This window comes from Hydra vulgaris, chromosome 14, assembly GCF_038396675.1.
Source record: "Hydra vulgaris chromosome 14, alternate assembly HydraT2T_AEP".
Classification (NCBI taxonomy): Eukaryota; Metazoa; Cnidaria; class Hydrozoa; order Anthoathecata; family Hydridae; genus Hydra; species Hydra vulgaris.
In genome coordinates this window covers 26,330,001-26,345,000 of record NC_088933.1, presented here as the reverse complement: position 1 = coordinate 26,345,000, position 15,000 = coordinate 26,330,001, and the positions used below count along the sequence as shown (strand labels likewise).

The 15,000-nt window shown below is 23.8% G+C and overlaps 1 protein-coding gene across 1 annotated transcript in view; it reads left to right on the top strand.

Annotated features, from left to right (window-relative positions):
* LOC100205553 (intraflagellar transport protein 122 homolog) overlaps positions 1-15,000 on the top strand; it is a 73,863-nt gene that overhangs the window by 14,628 nt on the left and 44,235 nt on the right. Inside the window, exons 3-10 of the mRNA XM_065818275.1 lie at positions 1,040-1,124; positions 1,767-1,845; positions 3,554-3,630; positions 8,290-8,356; positions 9,718-9,784; positions 12,265-12,338; positions 12,890-12,962; positions 13,614-13,706. Of these exons, the coding sequence (XP_065674347.1) occupies positions 1,040-1,124; positions 1,767-1,845; positions 3,554-3,630; positions 8,290-8,356; positions 9,718-9,784; positions 12,265-12,338; positions 12,890-12,962; positions 13,614-13,706 (615 nt within the window). The remainder of the gene's footprint in view (positions 1-1,039; positions 1,125-1,766; positions 1,846-3,553; positions 3,631-8,289; positions 8,357-9,717; positions 9,785-12,264; positions 12,339-12,889; positions 12,963-13,613; positions 13,707-15,000) is intronic.

The window sequence follows — 15,000 nt, the reverse complement described above, 5'->3', positions numbered from 1 at the left end:
GATATATATATATATATATATATATATATATATATATATTTATATATATATATATATATATATATATATATATATATATATATATATATATATATATATATATATACACACACACACATATATGTATATGTATATACACACACATACAAAACCATACCCCTCCTAAATTTAGACAACACCAATAATTAAAAAAAAAATGTTGGTATAGAGACAAGCATGCAGAAAAAGTATATCATATTAAAAAAGTATTTATTAAAATATACACATTAAGATTTAAATAAATCTCATAACTTCATGACTTCATAACTGAGATAGATCTCATAACTTCAAATCAAAATTGGGCATTCCTCAGGGATCCGTATTGAGCCTATTGCTATTTATTATTTATTTTAATAACTGTTTAACTAATAGTAACATTATTATGTACGTTGATGACACTGTTATGTATTTCTCTGGAAAAGATATTAATGTGATTGAAAAGGCGCTTAAAGATGAATTAATTAATATTGATGGCCACTTTGGAGATTTTTTATATATTTTAAATTAAACTTGTTTTCAAGGTTTGTTTTTTAGGTTTTTTTAAATTTTTGTAGACATTTTAAAATTATTATTAATTTTGATTTTTTTATATATTTTAATACCCAGGTTGACACAATGGAGAACTTTTTTCTGATTACATTAGAAAACTGTAGAATGTTCAAAGGTCTTGATCAACCCTGAAGATGATTTTTGCGAGCTAACTTTTAAAATATAAAATATGCAGCACACAATTCATAGTTAAGAGCAGACTTTTTTTTTAAACTTTGTTTTGAGAAACACTCTAGTACACATGTGTATCTTTTTTTAGTAAACCAAAATCAGAACATGCATAATGCACACTGTTTACATTGTGTTATTAAGTTCAATGTTTTGAACTATTCACTTATCTTGCCTAAACATGTCTCCACATGTTTGCCAAAATGGCTAACATGTGGAGACATGACTTTTTTTTAATCTATTTTTATTTTTCATCTAAAATATTTTTTTTTGTATTTGTTAGGTGTATGATGCATCTGATGGTTCTCTCATACGACCTTGTAATGGTCACAAAGAGACTGTTTATTGCGTAGCTTATGCTAAAAGTGGTAGGTAGACATAATTAAATATCAATTTACACACATGTGCACACACATACATAAACACAAGTACTATTACTTATTCAAAGAGTTTTATTAATTGGTTCTTTTAACAAGCAAAATATGATTACGTAACAGTACTCACATATGCACTATTACTAATGCTAGTTCTTGGATTAATAAATATCTAGGATTCATAAGTATCTAGGATTCATTGTTGCCAAGTAAAACTAATGTGATATTATCTTTTCACCCTGTTAGTTTTTTTATCACAACTCATTACAATTTTAACATAAATTGCACTTATTTAACCAGAAGGTGTTGGTAATTTTTATACAAAAAGACTAGCCGAAGGCCTTTTTAGGTTGAAGTAATTCAATTACAAATAATCATTGGTTTTCTAGATTTTTTTCAGGTGTGAAACTTAGAAATTAGAATCTAAGTATTAGAAACACATTTTTATTATTAAGTATTGTGACCAATCCAAAAACTGTAACTGAAATAATTAATGTATAATTTCATATTTGGCTTTATAAACAAGAAAAAATTTTAAATATATATTATAATACAGTATCTATTATAATATAATTTTACATTTTTATTCACATTATTTGCTTTACTTTTATTCACACTCTTAAGTTTAACTTTTAGGTAAACACTTTGCTTCAGGTGGAGCAGATAAAACAGTAATCATATGGACAAACAAGTTAGAAGGAATTCTTAAATATACGTAAGAAAATTACATGTTTTTTTTAGTTGTTTTTTTTAAATTAAATTCACCTTAAGGAGGCTTCATTGCTCCACTAAAGTCTACAAAGCTACTCATTTTTTAAATTTATTTGAAACTCCTAAACATGAACATTGTTCATCTTCAACAAGCTTTGTAGTGAAACAGGTTTAACATATGTAATTAATAGTTTAATTAACTTCCTTTATCTCTACCTATTATCTCCATTAGTCTCTTTATCTCCTAAAAACTTATTCGCCCTAGTTTCTGCATAAAGTACTCACTTATTTTTCATCTCTCAAAATAATGTCACATTTAGAAGGTAGTTTATTCAAGCCTTTTCAAGAGACGCGTGTGGTTGCACACCTTACATAACACATACAATTTTTTTTTTGACAGTTTGGCCACTGTTTTTTTGCATATCTGGATAATTTGCGTATTTTAAAAAATGTGCTGAAAAAATCAACCTAATTTAAAGAGAAAATTAAAAATAAACAAACCATAAGTTGAAAAAAGAAACATACTTAACAACAGTTCATGCGCGACTGTTTTATTGGCAATGGATGAGGGTTTGAATCCTACTAATGGATGTCTTTTTTTTTTTGCTTTTTTCATTAGAAAATATCAAAGTTTCAAAATTTTAAATAGTTAAGTTTCGAAGTAATTAAGCTTGGATTAAAAGACTTTGAAATATCAATTTTTTCTAAATTCTTTGTAGTGAAACACTACTAAATTAAAATAAAAACATATATTAATTTTATTTTCTCTGTTTTTTTTTTATACATTTTATCATTCCTTATGATTTTTGTTTTTTTGGTTTAGTTTTGTAATTTTTTTTTTAGTTTTTATTTCTCTTTCCAGTTTATAGTTTGTTTATTTTTAATTTTAGTTTAAGTTTACTTTTGTTTTTTCAGTGCATTTTTTAGACCCATTAGCTTAAAACAAGCAGGGAGCCATGGTCAAGTTGTATTAAAAAAGTTTTATGCGTGGTCATATAAGGCATGCAACACCACACGTCTCCTGAAAAAGGCTTGTATAATTGCTTGGATACTAAAAGTTTTGACTTCCCAAAATGCACAGTTTTTTATTTGATACCAAGAGTTTTTTAAATTGGAATTAAAATTTTTAAATTCTACTAAACAAAACTTTTGATTTACTCATTTTTAAGTTTTGAATTTGAGATTTATTTGCTTTCAATGGTTTCAGACTGACCTTGGAAAGCCTGGAAAAAAAAGTAAAAAGTTTCTAAAAATGTTCAAGTTTGACTTGGCAATTTGGGAAACTGGAGCAAAAAATTAGGAGAAAATCGGAAATACAAGGTAGAATCAGAATAAACTTTTTATAAAAATTAAACTGGATTTATAATGCAGGGGCTTTAGTACATACATTAACTGTCTTAAAACCTGATGCCGCAAAGGAGTGCTGCTACATCAAATGAGGGTTTGGGATGGGTCAACAATCTTTTCTTTAAATTTTTTAAATTTTTTTTGAAAAAGTCATATGCTATAAAGATAAGCAAAACTAGTAAGCACATGCATATCTATATATAGATTAATAAATAACAATTATTTATTTAAGAAACTTAAAAATAAATTTTATCAATGTTTAATAATAGCCTAATATCACATAATTTATTTAAAATACTTATTAAGATAAATTTTGAAAACAATATGTTATATTGTTTTCAAAATGATAAAAATCATATTTTTAGTCACAATAGTGTGATTCAAGCTTTGCAGTATAATCCAATCACGCATCAGCTTGCAAGTTGCTCCATGGATGATTTTGGTATTTCTAATTAATTTTAAGCAATAATTTTTTAAAAAAGGAAAAATTTGAAATTTTTATTATCAGTGTGGACACAAAATTTTGATTACTTTCGATATTTTTTTATTATATTTTTTTTCTACTAATTACTTTTTCATTATATAGAGTTATATAGTATAGTATTTCATTTTCATGTGTATATTAATGTGCAACTTTTTAGGCTGTGCAATTTTTAAGCTTTTATTTCTATTTTGGACTGTTTTGGTTCAGTTAATTACTACTTAATTAAATTACTAATTAATTATTCAAGTAATTACTAGGCAAACACTTTTATTAAATTTTAAAGTCTACATCTGATTAGATTTCAAAATGCAGAGGTCTAGAAACTACAAGACCTAAATTGTTACAAAAATTAAATATTTAATCTTAATATAAATATTTGATCTTAATATATCTTAGTAAAAATATTAAAATTAAATATTTGATCTAAATAGTTAAATGAATCTAGATCTTTGACCTAAATGTACATCTACATCTCACTACATCAATATTCCCTGCTGAATTTTATCAGACAGTTGCTATTACTAACCTAACTCCTCTTTTTCTTTTTAACTCCTAAACCTAAATAGTGGTTGCTTGCCATTAAACCAATTTGAGCCACTTGCCAATTAACCACACTTTAATGTAGTTAATTGGCAAGTGACTCCAGTGTATAGTTTAGGAGTTAATTTAAAAAAAACAAAACAGTTGGCAGATGACTTAAAAAAAGCTGTAAATAGATGAGTTAGGAAAACATGAAGAATTCCAAATCTTTGATATTTGTGAAAAAAATTCAAAGAATAAAAGTTATGGAACCATTCAGACTGAAAGGATGCAACTATGCTGAAACTTGCAAGTTATCATTTAAGTAAGTAAAATAAGAGTTGATAGCTTGCTTGAGCAGCGATCATGGTATAATTTGTAGTGAAGAAAAAGGTATTCAATCTAAATTGGGTAGTTATTAGTTGGTTTATGTGCTTGATGACACCATATAAGCAAGGATAACTGGCATCGCTAGGGCAAATTGATGTATATTTATGTTTTGTAAACTTTGTTTCCAGATTTCCTAAAGTATACTGAACCTTGCAAAGAGTTTTTATCTATTATATATATTTTTTTAAGGGGATTGTATTTGTTTATTTGAACAAAACCTAATCCTTTTTCAAAAAACTAAATAACAAACTTTTCAAAGTTTACAAATGAATTAAAATGATAAACCTTACAAAGTAAAAAAAGCATAGAACTAAAACTAAATAATAGTTTTAAAATTAAATCAAAAGATGATAAAAATCTTCAGATTCAGTTGATATAAATAACAATAAATAAAAGAATAATGTGTAAAATAAAATAAAAAACTAAATAAATAAGTAATAATAATAAAAAACAGGGGTGCAACAACTGGACAAAAGTTCAAGCTTGACAACTGGAGCATATTCAGCTACTTTTAAAATGCATTTTTGGACCATATCTAAAAGTAATCAGCCTAAGTATGACAGCAGTTTTCTATGCAAGTACGAATACAAGATTTATAGAGGTTTTACATTTACAGGTTTGTAGAATGGAAGATAGATAAAGTAAGGAGTAAGATAAAGCTAATATAAGTAATATAGTAATATATAATAATATAAGTAATATAGTAATATATAATAATATAAGTAATATAGTAATATATAATATTATAAGTAATATAGTAATATATAATAATATAAGTAATATAGTAATATATAATAATATAAGTAATATAGTAATATATAATAATATAATATAGTAATATATAATAATATAATATAGTAATATATAATAATATAAGTAATATAGTAATATATAATAATATAATATAGTAATATATAATAATATAAGTAATATAGTAATATATAATAATATAATATAGTAATATATAATAATATAAGTAATATAGTAATATATAATAATATAAGTAATATAGTAATATATAATAATATAAGAAATATAGTAATATATAATAGTATAAGTAATATAATAATATATAATAATATAAGTAATATAGTAATATATAATAATAGCAAGGAGTATGATAAATCTAACTTGATAAAGAACGGTTTTATATTTGAGGTTTAAAACATTTTATATTTTAATATTGGTTTTCATGAGAGGTCAGTTGTAGTTCTGAATATCCAGATATCGGAATCATTAAGAGTGTTGCCTTCATCAAGAATTTTAACATTTGTGCAATAATATTTATCAGTAAACAACTTTTTGTTTGGATCATCAGCCACTGTGAGCCCAAAGCTATCAGAGATGAGGGATCACATTTAAGATTTGCTACTTGTTTTAAGCAAATAAAAAGTGATGAATTTTTTTAATCAAGACTGGAATATATAGTTAGTGTGTACTAGTAGACAAACTGTAAAACATTCTGCTCACAAACATATTTTTTGATGTAGCAAGTTTGTTCTTTGAAACAAGTATCATGCTTCCGAGTTAAGGATTAAAAAAGAGTTGGAAGTAAAAGTGATCAAAAATTAAAAAATAAAGATTTAATAGTCTTTTTCATTTAAAATGATCTTTTTTAGTAATCTTAATGAAGTTACTGGAAATGAAGGTTTTTCATGAAGGAAGTCTTTCTTTAATAGATCTTAAATAATGCAATCAGAAAGGAATAATGCAGTCATTCAAAACATTCCTAGATACACCATAGGAAGAGAGCTTATGAAGGTTATATATTTTTATAAATATATTTTTACAACTACATATTGACATAGGGCAACAATTGACAAAGGTTAAGTCATTCTGCTTTCCATTTCTTTTTTAAAACTTATTATCACAAATGTTTGATTTAATATTTACCAGGAGCTTGATTTCAATAAAGAGATAATTCTTTTAAAATGGCTATTGTCCTGCTAGCCTAGATTAATTTGTAAAAAATATACTGTTGTTCAAGCAAATACTTTATAAACAACAGTAAAAAAAATAATTACTACTTTATAATAATAAGTAACAGATTTTTAAAAGTAAAATTTCAATATGTTTATAAATCATTATTTGTCAATATTGTGTTTTTTTATAGTTTTTTATTATTTTGTTTTATAGTTACTATTTTTTTATTCTATAATTACTATTTTTTATTATTTTAATTTTATAATTACTATTTTTTTTTAAATTTTTATTGGGCATCATGCAAAATAAAAAAATACTTTATATTGCTGTTATTAATATTAGGAAAGTTTTTAAAATGACTGTGTTATTCCTTTCTGATTGCATTATTTAATATCTATTAAAGTAAAGCTTCCTTCATGAAAAGCCTTCATTTCCAGTAACTTAATTAAGGTTAATGAAAAAGATCATTTTACATGTATGTTTTAAAATTAAACTTTGTTTATAGTTTGCACTAACATTTTTGTTCATTTAATTCTGCGGGTTTTTTATTTATAACATTTTGTAGGTTTATTTAAACATAACAGAACGTATATCACAAACAGAGGCTGTTATATTTAATAACATTTTTTAAATGGTGTTAAAAGATCTTATGAAAAGCTTATAGAGCAAGAAACAGTAAAGTGTTGTTGGAAAAAAAACAGTAAAGTGTTGTTGAAAAGAAACAGTAAAGTGTTGTTGAAAAGAAACAGTAAAGTTTTGTTGAAAAGAAACAGTATAGTGTTGTTGAAAAGAAACAGTAAAGCGTTGTTAGAAAATGAAAGAAAAGCTGTTAAAAGGAAAAGTTATTAAAACAAAGAAAAATAAAAAAACAAAAAAATAAGGCAAAGGTTTACAACGAAAGTTTAAGAATGTAAAAAAACTTTGAATTCACTACTAACATTAGTTTAAATTTCACACCTGTTATTGTAATTATTACACCTGTTATATTCTTTATAACTGCAAATTACCAATGAGAAATATATTTTTTAATATTATTGCTGTTGCAAAATTTTGGTTCTTTTATATCAAATAAAGTTTATAGGTCAAAACAGGTTCTTTCAAAGTCTCTAAATAAAAGAAGAATGTTTAGGTGGCAGAATAGTTAGGTGTTGAATATGGCCTATGGACCACTCAAGAAACCACACAAGTTGATTTCACATCAGAAGAAGTAAAAAAAATAAAAGCATCTTATAAAAACATACCAATAATGTCTCCTAAAAAAAACAGATTTAAAAAAAAAAAAAAATTTAGTTATAAATTTTACGGAGCTGCATTAATTCTTTTGTAAAGAGAGTGTCTGCAAAACAGTTAAATTAACTAAATTAGTTAAATTAAGTTCTGTGAACTAAGGCCCAAATACATTCTTACATGTAAAGACACACCAATTGAATACGGTAACTGTGTATAATACTCATGTATAATGATCATGTAACTGTCTATAATAGCGCACCAATTGAATCATGTGTTTATCGCAGTAGTTTTACTTATTTGTGTGCTACTTCAGAAGGTAAAATACATTTTTTTAAGGCCTAAATACATTCTTACATGCAAAGACACACCAATTGGATCATGTAATTGTATTTATCATAGTATTTTTATTTATTTTTGTGCCGCCATACCTTGTATTTGTATATATAAGTTTGTGTTGATTAAAGAAATATTTATAAAAATAAGCTAAAATTTTTTTTTAAAAAAAAAAGGTACTGCTTTATAGTTTATAGTTGTTTTTTCTTGTTATTTCTCAAGGATTATGGTCTACGGAGCAAAAATCAGTGCAGAAATACAAGTTACCCTGCAGATCTTTATGTTGCAGGTAAGTTTTTAATTTACCCTGTAGATCTTTATATTAATAAGTAATTTTATCTGTATTTGAGTTATACTTGAATAGTATTAAATTAATTCTCTTCAATAAGAATCAGAGTAATACAATTTTTTATTATGTTACTAGGATTGGCAGCTTTATATTATTCTGTCAAATAATTTCTTTCAAACCGCAGAAAAATAAAAATGTTAGATCAAGTTATGTTCATTTTTGGATTATTAATAACTGTGCAAAAATAGAATATCATTAATAACTTTGCATGTATGCAAGGTTTGTAGACATGCAAAGTTGTTACTGTTTTTTCTTTGTTAGTGAACATTTTATGTGCATTTCTAAGTACACAGTGTGACCTTAACTAAGTCAAGTTTCCATTAAAAATGATGGTATTTTTGGTGATGATAACGTCATCAAAATTACTTTTTCACAATAAACTAAGCAACCTAATATTATTCCTTCTCAGTATACAAGGCAATATTGTTCCCAGTATACAAGACATTCCAGTCTTATTCTTTCTGAATTTAATATTTAGTATAATTTCATACTAAAGCAGCCATGCTTGGTTTTAATATATTCAGAGAAATGTAAAAAAACCCTATAAAAGGCAATTTATTCAGTTTTTTTTCTAATTCATTTTCAGTTTATTTCTATTTTTCCTGTTTTGTTTGCAGTTAAATTAACTACCTAGAAAGTTGATTTTACTTTGTTAAAACTCTGATTTTATCAATTTTCATATTTTTATCATAACATTTTTATTTATCATAATATTCATCATTTGCATCATAGTTTTCATCATTTGGATCATAGTTTTCATCATTTGTAGTATAGCTATTTTCATTGTTATTATTAAAATGAAAAAATATTTCAAAATATAGACAGCTTGAAACAAAATAATCTTTCTTTCTTTTTTTTATCAAGCTTTGTATCAATTCATTCTCTTTTGTATCAAGCTTATTAAGCTAATTAAACTCTATAAAATTTAAATATGAAAAATTAAAAGAATTTTAACTAAGTTAAAATAAAATTGAAGAATTCAAAACAAAAAATTATAAGCATTTACTTATTTTTTATTTGAAAGGTTCTTATATATTTGAAAGGTTCTTATATTTTTTGATAAATTGTTTTTTAAAGTAAAGACAGAGTATACCGTTTTTTACCATTTTAGAGCACTTTACCGTATTTTTTTTAGCTTTAAGTTATAACACGGCTATTTATTTTTTGGGTTCCACTTTGCATTATTATTTTTCTAACTGAATTATTAGTTTTATTAAATAATTGATTTAATCATAAAAGTTGCATTCAATTTGTTCAAATTAGTACTTAATAATAGTTGAAAGTAATAAACTTTGTTTTAGCTGGACAAATGATGGACAATATCTGGCAATTGGTCTTACAAATGGCTTTGTTACTATTTGGAATAAGGTATTCTGCTGGTAGATGTTTAGAAATAAGTATAAACATAAATATAATTAATGCATATTTATATAGACAAGCAGTGAGTTAAATAGGGTAAATATAGTTAATTCATAATATAGATATAAAAAACTAAGTACAGATTAGCACAGTTAGATAAAATAAGTACAAAGACTATATTATTAATGTTTTACTAAGGTAATTTATATTAATATGTTTTTTATCTTATTAAAAAAATGGAGATTAACAATTCTGATGTAGGACAATAGTTTGTGTACTCAGGTTACCCACTTTGTACCTAGGGCTACCTGACTGTTATAAACAATATTAGACTTGAAATTTAATTTATCTTTAATATTGGAAATTGTTTGTAAAGTTTAACCCTTTCGTTACCAAACAAAATACAGAAAAACAATTGTAAGTGAAATGTTATCATTGATTAAAAAGTTAAAAAATAAAAAATACTTGTCAGAATTTCACAAATGAGACCTTGCTTTGTTTGTCAGAAAAACAATCACCAAACTATCGTTTTTAGCCTTAGTTGCATAATTAAATGCAATATTTAGCGTGGTCACATTATCTAAAAAAAGTCATAACCCTCATAGCGGGTGACTGATAATGAAAGGGTTAAGTCAGGTAATTGGTAAAACTATTTTAATTATTTTATCCATTTTAATGTTTTGACGAAAATTACTGCAAGTTATGACTAGAAAAAATTTTTTATCCTGTAAAGTAAAATTTTCTGATTGTTTTACAATCTTAATAAATTCTAAGTAATGTGGGTTTTGTAATAGATGACCTTTTATATGAAGCTACCTGGTCATGTATCTAGGCTATGTAGTTGTCTTTTACCTAAGTTTATTTTGTTGGTTTGTTTGATAATAAGGTCAGTTTATTGAATTCTTATTGCATATTATGTTTTTTCGATGTTGTTTTTAGAATACTATTTTATATTTAGAAACTTTATAGATTTTTTAGGAAACCATTTTATCTATAGATAGTATTAGTTTCATTATTGAGTTGTTTTGATTGACAGCTAGGCTTCTACTAAACTAGTATTTTTGTTGTATAAGTGCAATAGGAAATTTTGTTCCTGCTTCTTTTTTTATCTTCATCATCAAAACATCCTCATTTGCAATGATCTTTTTCATTATCATTATGAAAAAGAAACTACCAGGAACTAAAAGAGCTTCATTGGATAGGCCAATATTGTTACTAATAGAAAACAATAAAAGTCATGTTTAGGCTATTACTTTGGCTAAAAATATGATAAAGAAATATTTTCCCTTGTATTCCAACTATTAACTTCAACTGCTGGACAAAGGGAGTATTTAGGTCTTTAAGGAAATACTTCAGTAAAACCATATAAAGCACTATCTTTAGAGTGTATGACACTCTAAACATATTCACTAATTATGAGTATTTAATTTCAATTTCAAGCAACAGACTAGATCCATCAAAAAATTGCCTAAATAACTATGTTTTTGACTTAAATAGAGTTGATAAATATCGATAAATAATCTTTGTTAAATAAAGGTCCATTAATTGTCAAAATAATTGTATTTCTGTCAAATGTTTAATATGAAAGTCTATAGCAATAGTATGGTACATTGTAAGGAGGCAATTGGAAATAATATGGTACATCTTAAAGAGGCTTTTCTTATTCAACATTAGAATTATCTCTCTTTTAACATTAGAATTAATCTCTTTTAACATTAGAATTATCTCTTTTAACATTAGAATTAATCTCTTTTAACATTAGAATTATCTCTTTTAACATTAGAATTATCTCTTTTAACATTAGAATTATCTCTTTTAACATTAGAATTATCTCTTTTAACATTAGAATTATCTCTTTTAACATTAGAATTATCTCTTTTAACATTAGAATTATCTCTTTTAACATTAGAATTATCTTTTTTAACATTAGAATTATCTCTTTTAACATTAGAATTATCTCTTTTAACATTAGAATTATCTCTTTTAACATTAGAATTAATCTCTTCAATTAAGAAACAAAAATGAAAACTAGTTAAACATCTGTGATTCAAATCAAGGCAGTTACATCTATAAATATTTAAAATTGTATATTATATTAAACATTTTAAAATTTTACATTAAATTTGTATAAAAAAAAAATTTTCAAATATAAACATCTGATATACCAAATATTTATATTTGAATTAACTATAATTATATATAGTTATCAGAAAAACTATTAGGTTATATCAGTTTAACCTTTTAAACTCCTTTTAAAGTTGAACTTTGTTTCAGTGCATTAATAAAATCTGACCCTAAGTACACCTGTTATCTCTAACTTTAATTGTATAAAAAAAAGTTTTTAAGTTTGTTTTAATTAAAATTCCATTTAGTATACATTTACAATTAGCTCATTATAGTTTTTTCCTTAATTATATCTATGTGTTTTATGAAAGAAAAAGTTGTCATTTGTCTTTTAAATATTCGTTTTAATTTGTGATTGATGGCAGTCTGGCGAAGAGAAAGTAAGAATTGAGCGACCTGGAGGTTTTCCAATCTGGACTTTATCTTGGAATCCTTCAAAGTAGGTTTTATTTTGTTTAAAAACAAATTTTTTGAAGCTCTAGTAATTATTCTTATTAATTTTTATTTTATAATTATTATTATTATCATTTTTAATTTTTATTTTATAATAACTATTTTTTATTTTCTTTATTTTATAATTACTTTTATTTTTTAATTTTTATTTGTAATGGCTATTTTTTATTTTTTTTAATATTTTTTATAATTACTATATCTTTTTTAATTTTCATTTTGTAATACCTATTATTTATTATTTTATATTAACTATTTTTTATTATTTTTGTTTAATAATTACTATTTTTTATTTTTTTTATAATTACTATTTTTTAATATTTATTTTTAATATATATTTTTAATATTTATTTTTAGTATATATTTTTAATATTTATTTTTAATATATATTTTTAATATTTATTTTTAATATATATTTTTAAATTTTATTTTAGAATTACTATTTTTTTTTTTTTTTATATGGCATTATGCAAAATAAAAAAAATACTTTGTATTGCTGTTATTATAATGTTGAGTGAAATGAGTAATGTATTATTTTAGAGATGAGTCTGATATACTTGCAGTGGGGGATTGGGGACAAAGGTTATCATTTTATCAATTAAGTGGAAAACAGGTCAGGTTTGTTAGTACAAATCTGCGTGTGTCTATATATATATATATATATATATATATATATATATATATATATATATATATATATATATATATATATATATATATATATATATATATACATATATATATATATATATATATATATATATATATATATATATATATATATATATATATATATATATATATATATATATATATATATATATATATTTATCTGTGGCCATTGGTCAATTTACTATAAGTGCAAAATTGGTCATTTTGAGATAAATATACAGCTTTGTTATATTTTGTTAGATCTTTTATTTGGTCAAACAATTGCTATAGTTTTGAAAAAAATAATTTTTATTTTTTGAAAAATAATTTATTTAACATCATTACCGAATTTATGGCAACAAATCAAATTTTCAGACTCTTCTCCTGCAAAAAATGTCATATTTGCACTTATCATAAATTGACCAGTGGCCGCAGATTAACATTGATTAATATAATGTAAATTTTTACAAAAATATATCATCAACCATTTGTTTCAACCACATTTATTCATTCTTATTTTTGAAATATTGCTTGTTTTTATCTGGAAACTTGAATTGTTTTTTTTAATTTCTTAAATATTCATTGATTATTTATATCTTAAAAAATTTTATAGATTGGAAAAGATTACTCTCTTGGATTTGATCCGTGCTGTCTTAGTTATTTTCCTAAAGGGGAATTTCTAATTGTTTCTGGTTCAGATAAAAAAGTAATTTAATGTTTTCATTGTTATTTTTTTATAAACATATATATATATATATATATATATATATATATATATATATATATATGTTTATTTATATATATTCCATAAAGTTTTGTAAATATAGAATTGCATCTTTATAAGCTTAGAAATAATTTTTGTTTTTGTTTTTGAATTATTTGATTAAAAATTTAAAAACGTATAAAATAATTGTACAAAAAAAACATAAAACTTAAGATAAGAACTTAAGGTTAGCTTAAAAAAAATAGGTCATGATTTAACAACAGTTTTCTTTTTAATTTTTTCTTTAACTAAATTATTAATGTTTTTTTTTTATCTAATAAAGTCCATATTTGTTTTATTAGATTCAAATCAGGAATCTAAGTCATTCTAAAACCATTTTTAATGAAGGTTTTGGTTTTTCAGCAGTTTGTTTTCAATTATATTCTAAGTGAAGCACAAAATATTTCCTAATTTTTTTTTTTAAGCCGAATTTTTTATTTGAGGATTAATTTATTGTTAAGTACTAAATAACCAACACCATTTCATGCCATATAATTCCACTTCACTCCCACTACCATGTTTTACTGCGTCTTTTGTACAACTCATACAAAAAACTTGTTTCACTCTTTTGCCCAACTTTTTGTGCATCAACAGATTTTTAAATTTTATATTGTTAGTATACTCTTGATAACAATTAAATAATTGAGTCCTGCTCCTAGAGGTACTCTTGGAGCACAAGCTGATTCCTATTGTTCTAATTGTTCTGAGAGCATAACAATCCAGGGTTTGCATTGTTTTTTTCAGAGAAATTCAGTTTTTGTATTATTTTGAGAGTAAGGAGAACTATTTATTGTGTTAAGAAAGCAATAAATCTTGTTTGACTTAACATTTAGCAAATGACATTTAGCATTTTTTTACTGTAACTGTTCCTTCAAAAATCTTTTAGTTTTTTCCTCAAAATACTTTCAAATTCTCTTCATTTTTATTAACCTGTCTTCATTTTTTCTGGCTCATACACTATACATTTTTTTTGTCTTCTGTCAACCGTTAGCTCTTTCACTGTCTTTTTTACTTTCTAATAACTTTCAACTTGAATAGCAGTTGCTGGCAGACTTGTTGGAAATTTGTTAAAAAGTGTTAATGTAACAAAAATTCATAAAAGTGTTAACCTTATTGTTTTGCTGCTCAGTTTTCAATCTATATAGTATAACTTAATTATAGCTTATTAATTTTTTTTATAGTTAAGTAATTTTGTTTTCAATCTATATAGTATAACTTAATTATAGCTTATTAATTT